This window comes from Helianthus annuus, chromosome 17 (assembly GCF_002127325.2).
Source record: "Helianthus annuus cultivar XRQ/B chromosome 17, HanXRQr2.0-SUNRISE, whole genome shotgun sequence".
In the NCBI taxonomy this organism is placed as follows: Eukaryota; Viridiplantae; Streptophyta; class Magnoliopsida; order Asterales; family Asteraceae; genus Helianthus; species Helianthus annuus.
Window position 1 is genome coordinate 194648050 of NC_035449.2, and position 23339 is coordinate 194671388.

A 23339-nucleotide genomic window follows, 5' to 3' on the forward strand; every position below is an offset into this window, starting at 1 on the left:
TGCTAAGTGTTGTCCCATGACACATACGACAAAAGAGGCAAAAAATGAATTGATGCTTCTAAAATATGTTTTTTTAATTATATCTAACTTGACACACTTTCATTGAACATGAAAATAGTACAAAGTAAAAAAGTTACACTGAAACACATTCGATCCATACATCCATACAGAAATCAAGCATCACACTCAACTCACGCACCATTAGTAGCGTCATCTTCTTCATCATCATCACGCACTTCATATTCAGTAGCTTTAGCTTTAGCTTTAGCTTTAGCGTCATCTTCTTCATCATCTTTATTAAGCGTTCTTCTAAAATAAAGGCGTTTACCCCTGTAAGGGACATACCTTAAACTTGAGTCTTGCGCAGGTATGAAGCTCTCAAACCCCTTCTTTGTTGCTTTAGCTTTAGCGTCATCTTCTTCATCATCTTTATTAAGCGTTCTTCTAAAATAAAGGCGTTTACCCCTGTAAGGGGCATACCTTAAACTTGAGTCTTGCGCAGGTATGAAGCTCTCAAACCCCTTCTTTGTTGCTTTAGCTTTAGCGTCATCTTCTTCATCATCTTTATTAAGCGTTCTTCTAAAATAAAGGCGTTTACCCCTGTAAGGGGCATACCTTAAACTTGAGTCTTGCGCAGGTATGAAGCTCTCAAACCCCTTCTTTGTTGCATGCTTTTCGATTCTTTCGATGGCCCACTTCGGTGGGTGTACATCCTCGGGGAACCAGATTTGAATAATCCGTTTTGGGGCCTTCATGCTCTTGCTAATGAAAAATAATATTTTAAGAGCCCCTTCCTCTAAATCCCTGCAAAACAAATGCATATTAAGTAACTTTAACCTTACAATCGAAAATCATTAAGCACTTACTGGTCAAAATGCATGTTGGAGATCTTTTTGATGACGACCACAACGTCATCTTGAATGTAATCCCTGGTATACATGGAAGAATGAAATGTCGAAATTGTGCTGGAAGCTTCAAAAATGCAAGCACCCATACTTCTACATAAATCTGTTTTAATTACAAAAAGATACACAAATGAAAACTTAAAAAAGGAGATATTATAATGATAAACAGAGTTGATGATGAGAACCAGAGTTTGACGAGTATGCATTTATGAGTTTAACATGTTTTGACCTCTTCCGATGAGACCGTGAATTCCATCATCTTTTGTGAGGGGAAAACCACGGTATCCTACAGAAAATTAGGATGTTGCATCAAATCCTATTAAAATAAGGCAATGACATGGAACCAAAGGGCGAAAGTCAGAGTGGACTCAAGTGATGTGCAAACGAGTCGCGGCGAGCACCAAGCTCGAGCTCGTTTAACTTACGAAGGCTTGAACTCGGCTCATTTAATATTCTATAGTTAATTTATATTAATTATAATTATTATTTTGTATATAATTTACTTATTATTTCATAAATATTATATATAGTATTTATTATTAGGAGGTGCAATTTAATATAGATTTAAGGGATAAAAAAACTTAGCTAACACTTGAATAAAAAGGAATCACAACAGTAGTCCTAAAAAATATCCAACAATACAGTATTAGAAATCTAAATTTAGGACAAATTGCATAAAGTATTCATATTTTATAACTATGAATTTACTAATAATATTAAAATAACCCTTTCGATTAGAGATTAGAAATTGGAATTTTATACATGTTCATCCAATCCAATAGGTTTTCATGTTCAGTTTCTAAAAGAACAAGTTTTCAAAAAAGCAAACAAAAAGATATCCAAAACAAAAGCTCATTGCCAACTCAAACCAAATTTGATTTATTATATGGATTCACTTAAAATATATGTATGGGTGACTAAAATTTAGGATAAAGGGAATGAGAATTTACCTAAAATTTCCGAGATCACCGATTCCAACCAACAATGAATGGAAGATGGAACAGCCATGGAATCTTGTAACAAAAGAAGCTCTCGCGCACACACACTTTCATGGCATAGGTTTGTAGGTTGTGAGGAGGCCGGTCCAAACGCTAAAACCGTATGTGGTTACGAAGATCAGAAAACATTTGGGTGCTTGTGGTTAAAGAATCGGGCGAAAACTCGGAACCTATCATGGAAAATTGGTGCAGCTTTCGGTTAGAGTGCTTGGGGATTTGAATGTATGCACTGGCTATATAATTTGTGATGTATTTTTGGTGACCTGCTTCTGTTTAATAGTAGATGTTACTCAATTACCGATCGTTAACAGTAGCATCAGCACAATTGAGTTAAAAACAAGCTGAACGCACAAAAACAGATATCATAAGGTCAAATCCACAAAGTGGCTTCATTAATTAACAACCTCAAATTAATTATATAATCATCAAATCTACCAATTTCATCATGCACATTTATCAAAGCAACAACAGATCATCGGACCTTAAATATAACTCACCCCCACAAAAAATACTTAATTATGTTATATATATATTATATATATTAGTATCATGTAGCAAACTTATATGTTATTATTTTGGTTGACCATCAGATGACCCTCCACCATAATCATAAGATTGCTGTTGATTAATATTGTTATCTACACTAAAATTAGTACCATCATATTTGGGTTGAGTGACAGTGTTAACTAGAGATGGGCATATCCGGTTTCTTTTTATACCCGGAACCGGTTCCGAACCGTACCCGGTTCCGAACCGTACCCGGTTCCGAACCGTACCCGGTTCCTGATTGAGAGTGAATGGAACCGGTTCTTGTTAGAACCGGTTCCAGTTCATACCCGGGTTTTCAGCATTAAAACTAGAACCGAGTGTAACCGGTTTCAGGTAGAGAAGAACCGGTTTCGGGTAGAGTGGAACCGAGTGTAACCGGAACCGAAATTCTGGAAAAACCGGAATTCTGGAAAAACAAATTCCGATAAAGACCGAACTGACCCGATAAGTCACATCTCAAACAAGCAATCACTTAGGAGATGAAGGATTTAAACTAAGAAACCTCAAGTACAGCCATCCTTTTGAGTTTTGAGCAAACTGGAAAGATGAACAAAGAGACGAAGCATTTTGATAAATAAAGGAAATGTTGGTCAAACATGCTTTTTGACGTCTATACATATATAATATAAATTAATTGAAAACTTGTTTCAGTGGGTTTACAGCTGTAAACATGAAAGGTTATAGTAGAGTGCATACATAACAGGTTGGCCAGTTAAGTTATAGTACAGTGCATACATGACATGATGGGTTGTACAAGTCATTAAGCATGGTACAAGTCATTATAGCTACTGCAAGAAGCTAGTAGGCATGAATACAACTAGTAAAACAAATAATTACCTTTTTGTCCTTTTTAGAACCGGTTCCGGGTTGGAACCGGGTAAGAACCGATTTTATTTATAAATGTAGAACCGGGTAGGAATCGACGGGTTTTTCGAATCAAAATAACCCTTTTTTTTTTCAAACCGACCCTTTTTGACCCAGACCCATTCTGATTCAGCCTTATTATTCTTTGCTAGGTTAAATTATTATTTTTTTTATTTTTATTTTCATTAACTTTTTGGCCTAGCTTCACCCAAACCCTTCATAAACCATTCTTAAAATTGGTCCATCCTTACCCAAACCCATTATGACCCAAACTCATTGATAGCCAACATATAACGGGTCCGGTTGGAGCACCATAAGCATGTCCACAGACTCGTATGGACCCGACCCGTATGGAGTAAGTGTGGGTCAATGGTCAACCTAATTCAGTCAACTCTCTCAGAGACCTAGCAACTACACACATGTGCATTCCTTGCATACCCACGTTCCCATGTTTTAAATCAGCAATGTTATTTCCTTTTAATTTTAATTTTTTGTGTTTGTTTCAAGCTTTGCTAGTTGTTTTCTTTGCTTAATAGGTAGTAGCTTGGGTTTTTAATTTCTCTAGAAGTTTGAACATGGGTTAGTGGTAGTTTTCCCTTTTCCAATATGTAAGCGTATTTCCAATGAAAAAAAGGGAGTGTGTGTTTACGATCTATGCAGTTAATCTCGGTAATATGTCGGTGATATATCACCGATATCTCGGTTATCGGACCTCCACAAGAATATCGGTTTAAAATCTCGGTAATAATCTCGGCCCCGATATTATCAGCGATATATACCGATATATCGCCGATATTTTGTAAATGTTATATCGGTCGTCTCGCCGAGAATCTCGGTTCGGCCATTTTTTACATTTTTCTTTATATCATGCCCGGAACATCGATTTGATTGAATTCGAAGCGCGTATTCAACTACATTGGAACATCGAACCGAACCAAAATTGGAAAGTCACTAACTTGTAAAGTACCTCCAATCTTGATTCTGGATGCGTATTCATGAAATCAAGCCTTGGGATGAAGCATTTGATAAAAGAGATTAAGAACAGAGGTACTTGAGAGGGAGCGACTGCAATAGGATGTGGTTTGAGAGTAAACTTTATTTTTGAGAATGTGGCTTTTAAGTTGTGAGCCCAGAATTGTTTTTTAATATGGGCCTATAAGTTGGGTAATGGGCTTAAATAGCATTATTTGGGCATAATTTTAACATCAGACCTTAAGTTACTTATAAAAAATGTTGTAAAAAATAGCACGAAGTTTAACTGGTACTAGACTTCTAAAGGTAGTAGTAGCTGGCTAGCTGCTGCATCAACCCATCAAAGTTTTTGCAGTTAACTGAGAACTTAAAAATATATATTACAAAATCATAAATTAAATAACTTTATTAAAGAAAACATTTTTTCCCTTTATAAATTTATAGTGAACAACATGTATATCAAAAGTGAAAACAGATACAAAATATGGATTCTCAAGATAGAGAACCCAACATAATTTGTTACAGAAAGTAATCAATCTTATAAAACTTCCTAAATCATTTAACTCAAAAATAAAACTTATAATCATATTTAACAAACTTATTAATTTAAAAATATTTAAATGAGTAAAAAATGTTTTGGGTTATGAGATAAAACTACTGTGTGGATAAAATACATCCCTCATACTTCTATCAACTTGTTTAACCCGTTTGGCCGGTTAAAAATATTGTTTAACCTATATGAACGGTTAAAGATAAAACAAAACCAAATTAACCCTTATGGTAGGGAAATCTGAAAAGGTGACACGGACACTTCTACTTTTGACATCAAACTTCACTATAAAAATCAATGTTTTCACGACCGGACCGGACCGGCCGGTTTGACCGGGATTCGGTGATGGGAGCGGTCCGGCTAAGGGTATTTGCGCCGTTTTGAGGGTGGCCGGCCGGCCGAACCACGGGCCGGAGGTCGAACCGGAGATTCGGTACGGTGGCCGGACCGGAGGCAAAGGCTTGGATCTGAAGAGTATTTGCGTCGCCAGTCAATACTGGTACAAGAGCGTGGTCTCTGAAAAACTGTTGAAGTGAATATGAATGTCTGTGGTCTCAGGTAGAGAAGACAAAGAAGAAAGAAGCAAATAGAGTACTTGTTAGGTTTAAATGGGTGTGGTTACATTGGAAACATGAAACTGAAAAAGTAACTTTACATTGGAAACATGAAAGTGAAAAAGTAACTTAACACATTTATTATTATTATTAATTTAATTGGAATCGATAATTTTTTATTTAATATTTATAAGTTTTATTTTATATTTATTATTAATCAGTACTTTATATAATTATTTCAATGCGTGGAATTATATTTTTTGAACATCACCAATTTTAAAATATAATCAAACATTAAAGTATAACATAATTTTTGTTGGGTTTTATATACTTTTTATAGAAAATATGTCTATAGTTACTACACATATATAGATATGTATATAATATAATCCGGTGCTTAAACCGGCCCGACCGATCCGACCGGTTCGACCATTGAACCAGTAAGTCGTCCGGTCCGGTTATGAAAACATTGAAAAAAATATAGACCATTTGATATCATAAAATCATACAGAGTATAATGAATGCCTGAGTCATGTTCCATTTTTACAGATGAGATTGGGCAATATTTGATATTTTTCAGGTCCTTTTTTTATGCAAAATCAGTGGAAATATAATATTTATCAACTTCTCTCTAAATGAAAAAAAAAAAAAAAAAAAACAAGTAATTTATGTACTAATCAGGGATTCACAACTCTTGTCAGGTCCCTTAAATGCAAAAGCAGTCAAAAACAAACCAAACATATCTTACTGAAGAGCAGGAGAGTGTATTGTATGTATCTTGTATTAAAAAAAAAATAACTTTTTTAACCTTCAACATAGAAGTAAAGTATAGTGAACATTTATTTTACAACACATGTAAACTAAAACAAACTAACAGATGTAAAAAGCCACAGTTAAACAATACAGATGCAAAAAGCCAGAGTTAAAAGTTACAAAAGTAACCATGAAATGTGAGAAAACTTACAACAACGCAAGAGCGAGATGTAAAAATGTAAGACCTTGATGTGAAGAGCGGAGAAACAACGCAAGGCCCAGATATTCTGAAATCGAAGTAAATAAGAAGTTGTTAGGTTGATGTTTTGAAGGTTTAATAATTGATGTAAGATTTAAAAGTAGGATTTATTTAGTTCAACTGAGATAAAACTTACAATTTGAAGGTTTAATTAATAATTCATCTCGGTTGAGTGCTTCTTGTAGAGTGTAGTAGAGCTTGATGTCGAATTTATAGAGCTCCCTCCCTCCCTGTCAGACAAGACAACTGTGAACCGTGCCGTTCAAAAAAAAAAGACAACTGTGAACAGTGTTTGCTTTACTGTATGTAAAAGCAAGTCTGGTTTTAGTAGTAAAAAAATCATATGCGTACAGCAAGCAGTAAAACAAACAAAAGATTCTGACGACAAGAGGAGGAGTGGTTTCTGAAAAAGGTTGACATCTATTATTCTGACAAGACAAGAGTTGCAGGTAAAAGGAAGTTGGATTGAAACTTAAAGTTGGATTCTAACTAAACCGTTTGGTATTTGAAAGGGGTAATATTTCACAGCTGTAAAGTGCTTCTCTATTTAACTGGTCATACTTGACTGGTTTAAATTGTTTTCATAAAAAAAAAAAAAAAACCTTCTCTATATTGTTTTAGTAATAAAAATTTTGAAATCAAATTTAATATAATGATAGACAAACAATGACCCTTTGTAAAACAAATAACTACAAGTTTCGTATTATAAAAAAATAACCTAAACTATCATGCCAAAGAAATCATAGGTACAGTTATGATAAGATTCAGATATTATTAAAGCACTACATTCATAAACCATTTCTATCCTTTTAGATTTTTAAATACAATATAAAGTTTATGTAAAAGATTATGGACGTAACTTACTTGACATGCCAAATCCGATTAGCCTGGCCCAAAAGGTCGGATCGCGACTATGCACCTTCCTTCCTCTCTTTGCTGCCTCTGGATCTGAAGAAAAAGCGGCAGTTTTAAGCATGTCCATCATTTTCTGTTTGCGACCCGTTTCTACAAGTACCTTAAAGTTTAGGTGGTGCTGCTTTTTCAGCAATGTCCTCCTGTGATTATAAAAGCCAGCAATTAATAATCAACGGAAACCAAAGTAGTTAAAAATATTCATAGCTAATACATGCAAAAGGCGTATGATTATACCAAAACGCATGGGTCTCCCTGCCACAATCATCAACCAGATCTTTCACTTCTCAAAACAGACACGTCTTTGCTAAATCGACATCCAGTGGCTTCACAAAGGAAATATCAAATTCTATTGCGGTCACTGCACATCATATAACAGTTAAAGCTTAGCCACGATGAACTGTAACAGTTGAAACATAAATCGCATGGTTCTTTCAAATTTTGATGATCGCTTACCGTATAAACTTGTTCGGAATGACCAGTTTACTTTTAGCACTTTTGGCAGCTTACCCCTGTACGTTTAGATAGCTCAATCTAAATAAAACTAACCCAAATGGACCCGGTAATTGCTAGCTATTCTTTACAATAAATAACTTTTGAGGTCAAACCTAGTACCCCTTTCAAAACCAAAACTGAAATGGACTTTTTGGCAATTTAAAACCAGAACACCAATTTGTGAATATTGTCATTATGTATGTTGCCTGCCTATCCTTGTTAATTTTCTAGCAAACGAAATAACAATGTTCAACGAAATATGTTTAACCTCAAAAGAATGCAAAAAAATGCAAACCAAAAGCACCTGTAATCATTTTCACATTTACCCCAAGATTCAAACCCCCTTTGAACCGTGTCAGCACTGTCATGACGTGGCGGATGACAGAGCGACATTAGCCCAATAAACTGCCACAGTCCTCCAGGGCTCTCTTTAGGTCTCTCTCGAACATCCTAACAATAAGATATAAATAAAGTAAAATAAACATCAAATCCTAAAACCAAATAAAATAAAATCAGCAAAGCAAGCTTTATGTGTTAAACAAAGGCATTAATTGATCACCTGGTACGTCATCCCCTCCGTCAAAAAGCACTGAGAGCATGCTTGATTCCCATCTCTCTTTTTCGTACTCATAGCATGGCCTGAGTACCGGGAAGGCACACTTGTTGCAAGCACTTATAATATATGTATTAAATAAAGAAAAATCCAATACATCGTGGCTGAAAAAGAACAAAGAATGGGGTGTGGGTGTTATTACTCGCAACGGCTTGGTTCATCTATGTCGGCAAGCTCAACTTTCACTCCACATCTTAGACCTTAGTCTACCTGTCATATGTAGATAAAAGACCAGATTGGCTGTTCAGAAATAAAATAAATATGATACGAGTTATGACAAACATAAAGGTCTTTTGACAATAATATGGTTTTGAACAATTGTGCGGATCGGGTAAAGGTGAGCCAAAAAAGAACACATTTAGTCCAAAACTTAATGCATCCATACAATTGTTAAAAACCATATTATTGTCAAATTGTCAAAATGCCTATATTGGATTATCTAATATTGGCATTTTGTGGTCATGAAATCTTAACATGAACTAACATGGCACAATGAATTTTATTACATTTTATTACCTTTAAAAGAGCATTACATTATATGACACCTCAAATTTCTCCCATTTCCTGTACATTAAATGGAGGAATAAACATTAGTAAGGCTATGCGGTATGGTGATGGTCCTCCCTTGGAGGATGCCCCTCCAAGGTAGAAACAATGAAAATGGAGGATGATCCTACCCCACCATATTAATTTTTGTTTTTTAAAATTTATCTACCTTTTTTAAAAAACCAAACATTACATAAGTTAAAAAAAAATAAATTCATTAATATTAAAAAACCAAACATTACATAAGTTTAAAAAAATAAACTAAAAGAATAAAAATCCTAAGAACTTTCATACTTGCGTCCAAGCCGCCGGCACTTCAATATATCTGGATGCTTATTTAACGACATTAAAAGCTAGATTGTGTAGCAACTGGCATCATTTGCTTCAAGGTGTTTTTGACTTGGGTGCTGGGGGAAGCAGCTGCAAAAACAAAATCAAATATCGTTACACTATCCTCCTTGCTGAATCTAAGTGATTAATGAAGAAAAAGAATAACACAGTGGGAACAAAAAGTACCTGATAACAAGATATGAGTGAGGTGGTGAATCCAAAAGCTCCTGTAACACGAGGGGTTGATGATGCACACAAACCTTGTATTTATCGGTACCCTTGAGCTCCTTATCCAATTTCTTCACCGAGTTTGAAAGCCTTCCAAGCTCTCCTATCTGAACAACACAAATCACATAATCAACCATTAGAAAAGACAATAAACGAGAATGTGTACATGTTGAACACAGGAGCCATCGATTATGTACCTCAACTAAAGTAGTGCATATTGAAGAGCCCTATCAGCAGAAGAGCGATACCCTGCCAATTATTTCTGCACGCTCTTTGTTCTAACAAAACAAACACGTTCAAGATACACATACAAAGCGTTAAACCATTTTACGTACTGTAGGTGATTTAGTGAAATCCAGGTAGAAATGATGCACACACCTTGTAGATGCCTGATCTATGGAGCCAAACAATTTGGTCAAGGAACAAGAAAGTCGACAATAAAGCATTTTTCGACTGAAACAAAGCATTGTTGATCAGAAAATGTCAAAATGAAAAACTAAAATTGACTTACTAATCGAAGAAACGATTACCTTCCCCAGTAAAACAAGTGGAAGCGGAGTTCTTGGAGCAGTTGGACTGATAAGAGCAAGCAAATCATTGACAAACTGCATAAAATTTGATAACTTTTAAAAAAAATCAGATTCATTATATGCATAGAATTTGATTATTTTGACAAAAACGATACCTTAAAAAGACGGAAAACTTTCCTAGCCAAGCTAGTTGACTTGTCAACATTTTGGGCAGTGCCTGGCTCGCCATTACTTACGAACTTTGAACCGTATTGTATTTCTCTGCATATCTTGTCCGGGGCTTCAGCTTTGTTCAAATACGAAACAGCTAGAGCAAGTTCCGTTCTCACAACATCTAACGTACTCATTTCTTATAGCTTTTTACTGTTCCTAAAGAAAAATCATCAAGAAAATAATCAATCAAACAGCAATAAATGTGCCTCCAAACTCATACAATTTCCACAAGTGTAACCATAATATTTCATTAACAGTCAAAAGTATTGATTCAACAGAAGAAGTAAATTGTACATATCTTTACAACAATTTAATTCAATAATAATATGCACAATTTTCAGTTGCCAGCTAGGGTTTCGTACAAAATCAAGCATCAACCAAAGGTCAACAATCGAAAATCACAACACACAACAATGAAAGATCAACAACTAATCTTACACAACATATCAAATCAACTAATAAATTCAAATCGATGAGTAGAACACACACACAACAGAATCGCTAAATTAAACTATCGGAAATTACATCAAAGATTGCAGAAATAAAATACATATTGCTATCTATTTCACAGATTCATGTCAAATACTCTTTCACCAGACCCACCCAGATTTATGACTTTCATCTTTTTAAACGTAATAGCATTTAACTAAAACTGTACAGATCTGAAAGTATTATAACAGATCTGCTAGAAAAAAGTAACAGATCTGAATCTATTTCACAGGTACATATCGTTGAAGAACACAACACATATTTGAAACTATTTCACACTATATTTGAAGAACACAACACAAATCTGACACAGATCCATGTCAAATAACAAACAAAAATGCCGATATGGTTAAAAACAACAAGTTGAACCCAGTAGATCTGCTGGAGAAAGAAACCCTAAAATTTCACAGATCTAAGTCAAATAACAAACAAAAATTGCCGAAAGACGGTACCGAGAAGTCGAGTCGATCTTGTGCCAGAAAATACATCGCCGTCTGTCTGGTGAAAGACCTGAAGAGAAATAAACCCTCTATATGAATGAATGAGAGGCGGACAAAATGAGAGAAACCCTAGTTCGTTGGTGTCCGCGTGTTTTGTTTGGGTGAACAGGTATAATTTTTATTTCTGGTGCTTTAAACACTTGTACATTCTGCAGGTACTATGCATTACTTTATACATGATTTATCTATCTTATCTTAAATAAATAATAAATATCCAATAATTAAATTTATACTAACTACACATTTTTGGTAATGATCATGAATTTATATGTAATAGTAAGGGGCTGTTTGGTAGCCTCTTAATGACCATTCAGATGCTACCTCTTAATGGTTTAAAACCTCTGAATGAATAAGATGTAACCTCAAGTCTGAATGGTTAAGAGGTAACCTCTGAATGGTAAATCATCATGTCACATTCTTCTACTTTCTCATTGGTAAAATTCTTAATTGTTCCATTAAGAGGTAGCCTCTTAACGACCATTCAGAGGCTACCAAACAGCCCCTTAGTAAGGCTACGGGTCTTAGGGGCTGTTTGGTAGCCTCTGAATGGTCGTTAAGAGGCTACCTCTTTAATGGAACAATTAAGAATTTTACCAATGAGAAAGTAGAAGAATGTGACATTTGATGATTTACCATTCAGAGGTTACCTCTTAACCATTCAGACTTGAGGTTACATCTTATTCATTCAGAGGTTTTAAACCATTAAGAGGTAGCATCTGAATGGTCATTAAGAGGCTACCAAACAGCCCCTAAGAAAAAAAACACACTGTGACAAACCAAATTCAATATTAATTAAATCTAATGACAATTTCCAAAAATAATTATAGAAGTTTGGGTTAATATGGTTCAGAGAATATTTGTATAAATAACTTCACACACGAACAACAAATAACCAGGCAAATATGATGAGCTGAAAGGAATTTTAAAGGAACAGAAAATTAAGAACGGTGAAGATGTTTGGAGATGGAAGTCAAGACAAAACGATGAGTTAACAGTAGCTTTACTAAGGGATGAAATTAGCAAAAAATCATTGGAAATAAATGATAAACCATGGAAGTTTTGGAACAAATGGGTGCCACCGAAGGTAAATCTTTTTGTCTGGAGAGCAACACAAGGCCGTATTCCGGTGAAAACGGAACTGTTACGAAGAGGCATAGCAATAGAGGATCAGTTGTGCTCGAGATGTGGAACGGAGGAAGAATCGACCGAACACCTTTTGATAAATTGTTTGATGGCACGTGCAACTTGGTGGAATGTCATGGTATGGTTAAAATTGCCATATCAAGAAGGTTTCAATTCATGTGAAGAGATTTTTGACAGTATAAGCATGTACAATGGGTCGAAGAGTTGGAAGCAACTAATTATGGCTATAGCTATGACGACAATGTGGCAAATCTGGAAATCTAGGAATGAGGTGGAATTCAATGAACGAAAAGAGTCGGTAACGAACACGGTAGACACAATAAAAGAGATGACGTTTTTGTGGATCAAGGAAAGAGCAAAATTAAAGGATTTAGTATGGGAAAGGTGGAAGGATTTCAATATTAGAGACATAGTTATGTAATGGTACTTTTCGTTTTTGTTTTCGTTTTTCTTTAATTGTTCTGTTTCTTGTACTTTTGGGTTTTACAGCTTGCTGGCCCTTGTTCTATAAATCATAGAATCTTCGCCGTTCAAAAAAAAATTTACCTAAAAAAAATCTAATTATAATCCTACTTTTCAATTAAATTTGAAAAGGAAAGGGTGGAGTGTTGAAGGTAGAAAGATTAATCTCTTGCTTAAAGTGCTGACTTTTTTACTTTCCTTCAAAAGTAGCAGCTGAAAAAAGCATGTAATTAGAATCCTTTATAGCTAAAAAAAGCATCTTGCCTAATCTTATACTATATAAATAGACTTCACCTTAGCTGTTAATTAGAATCTAAAGGTAAATAATAAAAAAAAAACCTATAAAAATTGCAGATGTATTTATGCCATAAGAAAGAAGGGGTCAGATGCACTCTAACTCTATATACCAAAAATGCCGAAGAAACAAGGTAATTGCATCTATTCCAATTGACCCAGAACATATTCTAGTTTTTAGAAGATGATTTTGGGAGATTATTCTCTTTTGGTTACTAATGACCCGTTTCCAAATTGATGTCATAAAAGTTTGTACATGACAAGTGCGAGGGCAGTTGAGTAATTTTATTTTAGAAGGTAAGCCAAGAAGCAAACGAACTTTCATTAATACTGATGTGAGTGTGGGTTGCATTTTCACGAGTCATGCTCGGGATAACCTAGAGTTCAAATATATGTGCAAACGATACCTTTCTTGCTCATTTAATGGTGACCATTTAACCATCTTGTGGTTGAGCTTTATAAATGGTCCTGAATCCTCCTTCACCCAACTTCATTGATGGTGAAAAATTTTTAGTAGACATTGCAACTTGCCTCAAATGAACCAAAAACAATCCTATCCCTTTCCAAATACGAAAAGCATTTCTGCTGACGGAGCTAAGTCAAATCGGGCTTGAGCAGCTCATTCATTCTGGTTGAAGCATGTGAATTTCTTGGTCAGCCGAAAGAAAACACAAAACAATTAGCACGAAACTATATGTACCTTACAATTTTCAAAACTCTTAACATTTTCATGGGGAAAATAGAGTGCGTTATAATTCAAAACATCACAATTATACTAACATGAATTTGACTCCTTAACAAGAACCATGTCTTTTGTATCTTTTCTTCTAGATTGAAAACAGGGGCAAATACAACTGCAGCAAATACATTAACCTTTTCAGTTTTGACCATACCTGATGTTTCTTTATTCTCTTCTTTAGCCAAAATAACATCCAACATAGCACCCGTGTGACTAACATATACTCCTTCCAGAAATGTGAACCTAATAGCTAACGTAAATCAGTAAATGATTTACGAAATTATGTCCGAGATTATCTACACAAATATTGTAATTGATTATGTAATATTTAGTTTCCATGTACTCTTTGTATTGTAGGCCTATATATTGTATCTTATTATGATGAATAAAGTTAAGTGATTGAGTTCTCACATGGTATCAGCCTAAACGGGCGATCCCTCCTCCTTTGTTTTCCTTCTTTTCTTCTCGGCTCTACCCTACTGCCGCCACTCATCTTTCTTCTTTCTTTATAACCCACCGTCACACCGTCACTTTGCCAATTTGCTTCTTCTTTCTTTATTTGCTGCCAACCCCACCACCACTTTGTCTCTTTTCCCTCACTAGTCACTACACTTTCTCCACAATATTCTTTGCTTAATTTTCTTTTTTGACCACCGAACCCACTAGCTTCTTTTGACCAAATCACACAACAATTTCTTTTTGTTTGTGTTAACCTTTTTCTTTTTTTTTCCTTCGATCGTACTTGCCACATAATTTTTTTTTTGTCTGTGTTTTGGTATCTGCCGAAACTATATCTGCCCCAATCCTTATAAAAAAAAATAAATAAATAATTCCATGGCCACATCCAATACCACCGAAACTCCTCTCCATTCCCTCCTTCACTTCATACCTCTCAAACTAAACTCCACAAACTACCTAGCATGGTCCCAGCAAGTCTCTCTCGTTCTTACTCTTCAGAAGTTGATTGGACATGTTGATGGCACCACTTCCATACCACCCGAAACTGTTCTTGAGGCCGATAAACCTGTCCCAAACCCTGCTCGTACTGAATGGTTAACCAAGGATCAATCGGTATGTCTCCTTCTTCAGTCCTCTCTCTCCGAGGAAGCCATGTCCGAAATTATTGGCATCTCTAATGCTCGTCAGATTTGGCTTGCTTTGGAAACAGCGTATAGTCATCGCTCCACTGACCGTATGCATATCTTACGTGATAATCTGCGTATGCTACAAAAAGGTTCTTCCTCTGTTGCTGAGTTTGGCCGAAAATTTAAAACCATATGTGACCAACTTGCTGCAATAGGTCACCCGGTCGATGAAACTGATAAATGTCATTGGTTTTTATGTGGTCTTGGAACCACTTTTGAACACTTTTCCACAACCCACCGTGCCTTAGGCACTTCATCCTTTCGTGAATTGCTTGGGAAAGCAGAAAATCAAGAAACCTTTATGACATCCCTTCACAGTCAGAATACTCCTCAGGCTGCCTTTGTTGCTCAGCAGTCCCGTTCTGGTAACACATCTCGTTCCTCTTCAGGATCCTCTTATACTAATCGGGGTCGTGGCCGTGGTCGAAACTCTGGTCGTGGCCGTGGCAAGCGACCCTCTCATTGTCAATTATGCAGGAAAGATGGTCACTATGCAAATACGTGTCCAAATTTGGCTTCCTTTGCTAACCAAGCCGCTCCTCTTGATGCAAACTTGGCCCAGGCTTTTCAAGCTCAGTGTCATATGACTGAGGAATACCCAGATTGGACCGGTGACACAGGTGCGTCGGCTCATATGACTCCCTCTGTCCAAGATCTTACCAATGCTCATTCCGCAAAACCAAATGATTTTGTTCGGTTTGGAAATGGTCAAACCTTACCCGTAACCAATGTCGGCACAACTTCCCTTAACAAACATATTTCTCTAAAAAATGTTCTTGTTGTTCCACATCTCACTAAACGTCTTCTTTCCATTAGTCGCCTAACCAATGATTCTCCCGTTGATGTTCTTTTTTCTAACAACTTTTTTCACATTCAGGATCGAAAGACCAAGGAAATCCTAGCAAAAGGGACTTGTGAGAATGGGCTATATGTTCTTCGGGAGGGAAATCATGCGTTTGTTGCTTCCTATTCAAATCATCATCTCAAAGCATCTTTTGAACGTTGGCATGAACGTTTAGGACATGTTTCTTTTGATACTATTTCTAGATTACATAGACATGGTTCCTTATTTGTTACGTCTTTATTGCCAAAACCGAATATTTGTTCTCCTTGTCAATTATCAAAATCACATCGTTTGCCTTTTGGTTTGAATAATAAACGTTCTGAGCATGCTTTGGATTTAATACATTGTGATCTTTGGGGTCCTTCTCCTGTTGCTTCATCATATGGCTATCGTTATTATGCTATATTTATTGATGATTTTTCTCGCTTTACTTGGTTTTATCCGCTAAAGCAAAAATCTGAATTTTATGATGCCTTGTTAATTTTCGCACCTTTTGTCCAAAATCAATTGTCTAGAAAAATCAAAACCTTTCAGAGTGATGGTGGAACTGAATTCACAAACCACAGAGTTCAGAAGTTTTTCCATGATCATGGCATCCATCATCGACTCTCCTGCCCGCACACGCCTGAACAAAATGGTCGAGCCGAGCGAAAACATAGACACATTACAGAAACAGGTCTTGCCATGCTTTTCAATTCCCATGCCCCCGCCAACTTATGGACCGATGCCTTTGCATCGGCAACCTTCATCATCAACCGTCTTCCTACGACCCTACTGGATTTTAAATCCCCCTTCGAACTTCTATTCGGCCATACCCCAACCTACTCCACCTTTCGTGTCTTCGGGTGTCGTGTCTTCCCGTATCTACGGGATTATGCCAAACATAAATTATCACCTAGAAGTTCCGAATGTATTTTTGTAGGTTATGATGCTAAATATAAAGCATATCGTTGTCTTGACCCTCGGTCAAATAAGGTTTACATAACCCGCCATGCTCAATTTGACGAAGACGCTTATCCTTTTAGTGGCTCTATCAAACCTGTTGATGAAGCTACATTAGTTTTCTCGAACTTTGATGAGACCTTACCCTCCATTCCACTACCAAATCAGCCGCCCATCATACATCATTCTCCTTTGGCTCCTGTCCAACCCACTGCTACCTCTCAGCCCAATTCTGATCCTTGTCCCCTTTGTTCGGTCGACTCCACTTTTACCGGTTCCGTTCCCTCAACTCATACCACACACCCACCAATAGCTTCCCACAACCCATTATCTTCGGCCCAATCCCCTACACCACCGTCCTCTTCCCAAAATCCACCAGAACCTAAACCACCTCAGCCTACACCTGAACCTAGCTTTGCTCCGGGACCTCCTGTGCCGCCGATGCCATCACATACTATGAGAACTCGATCCAAAAACGGCATCTTCAAACCTAAATATTTTGCTAACTTGTGTTTATTTTCAGGTGCTTTACATCATGCGCTTCTTGCAGCTCATGACCCACGTGGTTATAAATCCGCAGCGAAGCACTCTAAATGGGTTCGTGCTATGGAGGAAGAGCTGGATGCTTTACACAAAAATAAAACTTGGGTTCTAGTTCCTCGACCTTCCAATGCAAACATTGTTGGTTCAAAGTGGATTTTCCGGACAAAATTTAAAGCCGATGGTTCCATTGATCGATATAAGGCTCGATTGGTAGCGCAAGGGTTCACTCAAGTTCCAGGACTTGATTTTTCTCACACTTTCAGTCCAGTAGTTAAAGCCTCTACTGTGCGGGTTGTTCTTGCTCTTGCCACTATTTATGGTTGGCCATTAAGGCAGTTGGATGTTCGAAATGCCTTTCTGAATGGAAATCTGACCGAGACCGTGTATATGGAACAACCTACTGGGTTTGTGGATTCTCGTTTTCCGAATCATGTCTGTCGCCTACAGAAAGCTCTTTATGGTCTAAAACAAGCACCTCGCGCTTGGTTTCAGCGTCTCAGCAGCTTCTTGATTTCAAATGGTTTCGTTTGCAGCCAAGCCGATACATCTCTTTTTGTCTTTAAGAAAGGGACTGCGATTATCTACCTCCTTGTTTACGTTGATGATATTATCCTCACCGGTAGTGACTCTTCTCTCATACAAACATTTGTTACTCGTTTGCACAAGGAGTTCTCTGTTAAAGATCTAGGTCCGCTTGGTTATTTTTTGGGGCTCGAAGTTTCTCATTCTGACACAGGGATCTTTATCAGTCAGGCTAAGTATGCTCATGACATACTTGCGCGTGCCGGTCTTCTGGATGCTAAACCTGTTGCAACCCCGCTTGCAACAACGGACACCTTTATCAGCAAAGGTGTTCCCTTTCATGACCCCACTATTTACCGGTCACTCGTCGGGGCACTTCAATATCTTACTATCACCAGACCTGATCTCTCATATGCAGTAAACCAGGCCAGTCAACATCTACAAGCTCCAACAATTTCGCATTTTCAGTCAGTCAAGCGAATTCTTCGCTATGTCAAGGGCACAATTACTTTTGGATTGACTTTCTCCAAACCTGCTACTACTACTTTAGTTGGCTATTCTGACGCTGACTGGGCCCGTTGCATAGAAACAAGGCGATCTACTTATGGATACTCCATTTACTTAGGCGGCAATCTTGTGTCTTGGAGTGCAAAGAAACAGCCCACAGTCTCCAGGTCTAGTTGTGAGTCTGAGTATCGTGCTATGGCAAATACCGCAGCTGAAATCATTTGGCTCACTCATCTTCTTCGTGAGCTGCATGCGCTTCCCATGGCTTGTCCTACTCTACTCTGTGACAACAAAAGCGCTATTTTCCTCAGCCAAAATCCGGTTTCCCATAAGCGTGCCAAGCACATTGATATTGATTATCATTTCGTTCGAGAACTCGTCTCCTCCGGGCACCTACATACAAAGTTTGTTCCATCCAATCTCCAGGTTGCGGACATTTTCACGAAAAGTCTTTCTCGTCCTCTATTTGAAAAATTTCGGGGATTACTTCGTGTTGGTCCCCCACCTGTTCGATTGACGGGGGGTAATAGCTAACGTAAATCAGTAAATGATTTACGAAATTATGTCCGAGATTATCTACACAAATATTGTAATTGATTATGTAATATTTAGTTTCCATGTACTCTTTGTATTGTAGGCCTATATATTGTATCTTATTATGATGAATAAAGTTAAGTGATTGAGTTCTCACAGAACCTCTAAATAAAAGACAAACCCAATGACAATATATAGATGGAGCAATCTTATAGCAAATGTTTTCACATACAATTCCATCTAATGCAAGTTTTTACTCTTCAACCTGTAAACAAAACAAAAGAGAAAATGAGAAGGCTGCAGACATCGATGATAAAAATGCAGTCTCAATTGAGATGAAGTCGTTTCTAGAGAACCATACTTACCTGAGATCGCCGCTGTTACTGGAGCTCAACACCACTGCCAATCACCGCCCTTCTGTCGCCGCCGCCGTTCATTGTAATGTCTTCTTCAGCATGAAAATTCTCATTTCCATGAACACATATGTCATCAACTTCTTATTTTATAACCAGGATGAAATTAACATTATTGGCTAAACAAGGAACAATCCAGTTACACAAAACACTTAAGGCATCAATAAATCAGAAGCATGAAGTCCATGGATTCTTACATCAACTACCAGATGAACCATCAAACAAACAAAGCTACTAAGTCCATGGCTTTCCCTTTTAGTTAAATGGTTGAAAACTCAATCACGGTTCAGACCCGTAAGCATATGAATGAATGTAAAATGCTAATAAGCTTACAATGAATATTTTCCTATTGATCGGGCATCTATCATAACATTTCCCATCTTTTCAACAAAGATCCGCACATGTCAACTTCATTAATACTTGTAACTCAAAATATGAAGCATTAGTATATAACAATGACATGAAAATGAAGGACATAAAAGAAATTACCTTATAGGCAGTATCAAAGCCAAAATTTGTAAGTGCTTCTTAATTTACATTTCAGTCCCCATTAATGCTCTTTCGGCATCAATGGCTCGAGACTTCAAATTCTTACTCTTGTAGGGTATATATTAAAAAAATCTAAACACAGAGAAGAAAAATAATCAACAAGTATTGAAGTTCATTAAGATAAATAAATTAGCTACAATATTCAGTAAGAAGGAATGTATTTGTGTTGAATCATCTTCACCAATAACAACAAGCCCGTCCAGATCAAGCTTGGTTGTTGTATCTTCAGTTTGCTTACATTGGAAAGCACTCAATAAATCATAAATCTGGAACAAGATTATTATAAACCCTAACTAAAATTAGGAACAGAACCTGTAACAAACGCCAGTCGTGAATTAGGGCTTCAATAATATAATAGATATGACAAGCAAAAAAACTTGAAAACTTACCTTTGAAACTCGGATCGAAACCCAGTTCTTCACATCACTTCACCCTTTTTTCGATTATGATAAAACCTAGACCTCTGAGTGTCTTCTCCATTCGATTGTAGCCCTCTAACAACGATTTCAGAACGAAAATCTTCAAGACAAACAAATTTTTCAATTTAGGGGTTCTCTTTAACAAGAGGAAAGAATAGTGAGAGAAAAATGTGAGCGGGATGTGAATTTCAATGTGAGAGAAATGGGTGTGATAATGTGAATTTCAAAATTCAAAAGTACCAAAATATGGAGCCAAAATGATCCAGATATGTGTTTTTATGAGATTTAGCTTTAATGTGTTGTACAATAAGCATCATGGGTTGTACATGTTGAAAAAAGTTGCAAATGACCAAAACTACCCTTTGGATATGCATTATATATAGTATAGATATAGATATAGATAGATATAGATATACAAGGGCGGCTATAAGGGTGTGCGGGGAGGACTTCCGCACAGAGCCCGTGATTTGGAGGGGCACGTGTTTTTTCTTAAACTAATATATATATATATATGTTAATAAATAGAAATCGAATCAAACAATATACATAAAATGATCTTTGGTGCAGTGGTGCGCGTGTTTTGGTTACTCCTTTGGGACCGGTGATACCCGGGTTCGAGTCCCTTGGTTCACTTCTTTTTTATTGAGTTTCATTTAACAGTTTCCAATGATTGCACAACTGGTCCCTGCACTTAAAAGTTCTAAAGAATTACCAAATCAGTCCATTCAATTAGGAATTAGTTTAATCTAAAATTTATAACTAGGTTAGTTATTTCTTTTGTAATTATAAACGGGACTAACAAGTTTCATTCATAAAATTAATATTTTAAACTCGAAAAAACTAGTTATAGTAGTTTCTAAATACGCGACATCTAATATAAATAAAAAAAAGTTCATTTAGGATCCGGTTTTCAAAACGGATGGGTATCGGAGATCCGTTTTTGGAGGATGTTACACATTGTTTATCGAATAATACGATTTTGTCATTTTCGTAAATGCCTTGTTTATCGTTAAGATATAAGGGCACATTTTTTTGACCTCAAACAGGGTACATGTATAACAACCCTCTTAAATAATTTTCGACACCCCTAAAAATATTTAAAGTATCCTTATATGTCTTAGAACATACCCCGTATGCGAAAACCAAGCTCAAAATACCTTATATAATTAAATATTAAATAAAAACAAGGAAATAGTGTCGCTCGCGGGCCGCGAAGACCCCTTAGGGATCTTACGCGGGGCGCGACAACTAGACGATCAGGTTGCACCCGGTGCTGCCACGTGTCGTGCAGTGTGTCGAGCCTATAAGTGATGACCGGTCATGGCTAGGCCCTACCACCCTACGTCGCGGGCTGCAAAGGACTATCCTTCGGCTTACGCAAGTCGCGAGGAAGTCCGAAATCAGGCCTATAAATAGAGGCCTTCAGTCTTCAGTCCAAACCGTTCAATCTCTTTCTCTCTCTCGAAATTCTACATAGCAATTATAATTTTCGGGCATAATACCCCCTAAATAACGAAGTTCTGCCCCGTTGTAAATATCATAACCCCGGTTACGTATTAGATACGCTGCCCGATTGATCCAGGGTTCTGTAACGACTGTCGTGGTTCTGCCCGACGTAGTCTTTGGAATGCCGTCTCGGGGAGGGTATTACTAATGTAAATATTGGGTTATTATACTAACGCGTGTGCATTTGTGTAATTTATAGATAATCACCAGGAAATCCTTAAAGAAAACCCTAAGACAGCAATGTGAGTAATCTCCTTTTTGCAAACTGTTTTTACAAAACCTCATATGATTAACATTATATTAAACAGTGATTGAGTATTTGTATTCTACAATTATCGTCGGTATGTTGGGGTTTTGTATACAAAATTTGTTACTACATTGTGAGTAGTAACATGACCACAAGTCGGGTTGACAGTACCGTGGGTGGTAATTAAAGTAGATGGAAACAAATGTAATTGCGCGACCGCCCTCAATACTGTACAATGGTTTTATTTATCTTGATTAAACTGGGATTCATTCACCAGTATTTCCCACTGACAAAATGTTTTTAAACACGTTTCAGGTAACAAAATGTGAAAGCCAAATAGAAGCCAGTTGGACAGCACTGAAGGCTTGGAAAAGTGGCTATAAAGTTACCTAAAATAAAAAGATGTTTTATTTAAATAAAATCGGGTTTATCCCTATGAAAATGGGTGTACTTGAAACTTGGGATTTTCCCATGTGTTTAATATTATAAAAGCATGGTATTTTACTCTGATAACATATTTCCTAACTATGGTCCTGATGTAATTTCTGCTGCCAAAATGATAAACACCGATACCATCGAAACTGGCCGCGACCGCCTGTTCCCAAGTAATTAGGGGGCGGGGGTTGCAACAGAAGGTGGTATAAGAGCTAAGCCACTGATTCAGCCACAGAAGTGTTCTGCTGACACCAAGATATTATTCAATATGTTAGGAAATTTTCTACGGAACTACGTGTATAATTGTATTTTATTGTTGCGTGTTATTTGACTATTTGTTAGTTTACAGTATGAGCGACCAAGGACCTTCTGACGCCTACCGTCAGTTGTCCAGCTCACCTAGGAGCGAAGGCACCTCTTCACAGCCTGCCCTCTCAGAGTATTCAGCTGACAATGAAGATGGGATATTCGTGTTTAAGGCTTAGTCTGAAGAGCCATTCCCTCCTAAAAGAGAGGATGGTTCAGTAGGGGAGCGCATGAACGTAGGAAGAGAATGAAAAAGTTACAACAACAGCGTGTTGTAGCAGCCGCCAAGAGAGAGACAGATGCTCACACCCAGGATATGCTCAATAGGAGTCTAGCAAATTTCCAGATCCTAGCAACCACAGCTACAGACCCTAACCTGGAGCAACTCATAGCACCCCAACCCTTACCACTGTTTCCCACCCAGTCAATGGAAATTGAAAACAATCCAGAAAATCAAATCCCAATGCCTAGGGGTGTGCATGGGTCAGTTTGGTTCGGTTTTTACTATTAACCATAACCATAACCGCTA

At 37.0% G+C, this 23339-nt stretch overlaps 2 protein-coding genes, 1 long non-coding RNA gene and 1 pseudogene across 3 annotated transcripts; 1 reads left to right on the forward strand and 3 right to left on the reverse strand.

Moving 5' to 3' along the window:
- Positions 1 to 33: 33 nt before the first annotated feature.
- LOC110920908 lies at positions 34 to 2073 on the reverse strand. Its single transcript, XM_022165145.2, has 4 exons — positions 1856 to 2073; positions 1135 to 1191; positions 867 to 1008; positions 34 to 804 (listed from the first exon to the last, which is right to left on the reverse strand). The coding sequence occupies exons 1-4, from the start codon at positions 1911 to 1913 to the stop codon at positions 192 to 194; spliced, it is 870 nt and encodes a 289-aa protein (XP_022020837.1). The 5' UTR covers positions 1914 to 2073; the 3' UTR covers positions 34 to 191.
- Positions 2074 to 6155: 4082 nt separating this feature from the next.
- On the reverse strand, positions 6156 to 11362 carry LOC110920909 (annotated as a pseudogene).
- A 2691-nt stretch (positions 11363 to 14053) lies between these two features.
- Positions 14054 to 20508, reverse strand: LOC118488988. The gene is made up of 3 exons (XR_004885567.1): positions 20287 to 20508; positions 19098 to 20209; positions 14054 to 14141 (listed from the first exon to the last, which is right to left on the reverse strand). It is a non-coding gene; the product is annotated as an uncharacterized LOC118488988 (long non-coding RNA).
- Positions 14678 to 16217, forward strand: LOC110925379 (retrovirus-related Pol polyprotein from transposon RE1). The gene is made up of 2 exons (XM_022169336.2): positions 14678 to 15663; positions 15921 to 16217. The coding sequence occupies exons 1-2, from the start codon at positions 14733 to 14735 to the stop codon at positions 15959 to 15961; spliced, it is 972 nt and encodes a 323-aa protein (XP_022025028.1). The 5' UTR covers positions 14678 to 14732; the 3' UTR covers positions 15962 to 16217.
- Positions 20509 to 23339: the final 2831 nt, after the last annotated feature.

Coding starts and splice junctions, on each gene's coding strand:
- LOC110920908 (XM_022165145.2), bottom strand. CDS start 1,913: ATGGCTGTTCCATCTTCCATTCATTGTTGGTTGGAATCGGTGATCTCG. Junction 1,192..1,855: donor GGTGATCTCGGAAATTTTAG/GTAAATTCTCAT, acceptor AATTTTCTGTAG/GATACCGTGGTTTTCCCCTC. Junction 1,009..1,134: donor TCACGGTCTCATCGGAAGAG/GTCAAAACATGT, acceptor TAATTAAAACAG/ATTTATGTAGAAGTATGGGT.
- LOC110925379 (XM_022169336.2), top strand. CDS start 14,733: ATGGCCACATCCAATACCACCGAAACTCCTCTCCATTCCCTCCTTCAC. Junction 15,664..15,920: donor AGATTGGACCGGTGACACAG/GTGCGTCGGCTC, acceptor TTTCACATTCAG/GATCGAAAGACCAAGGAAAT.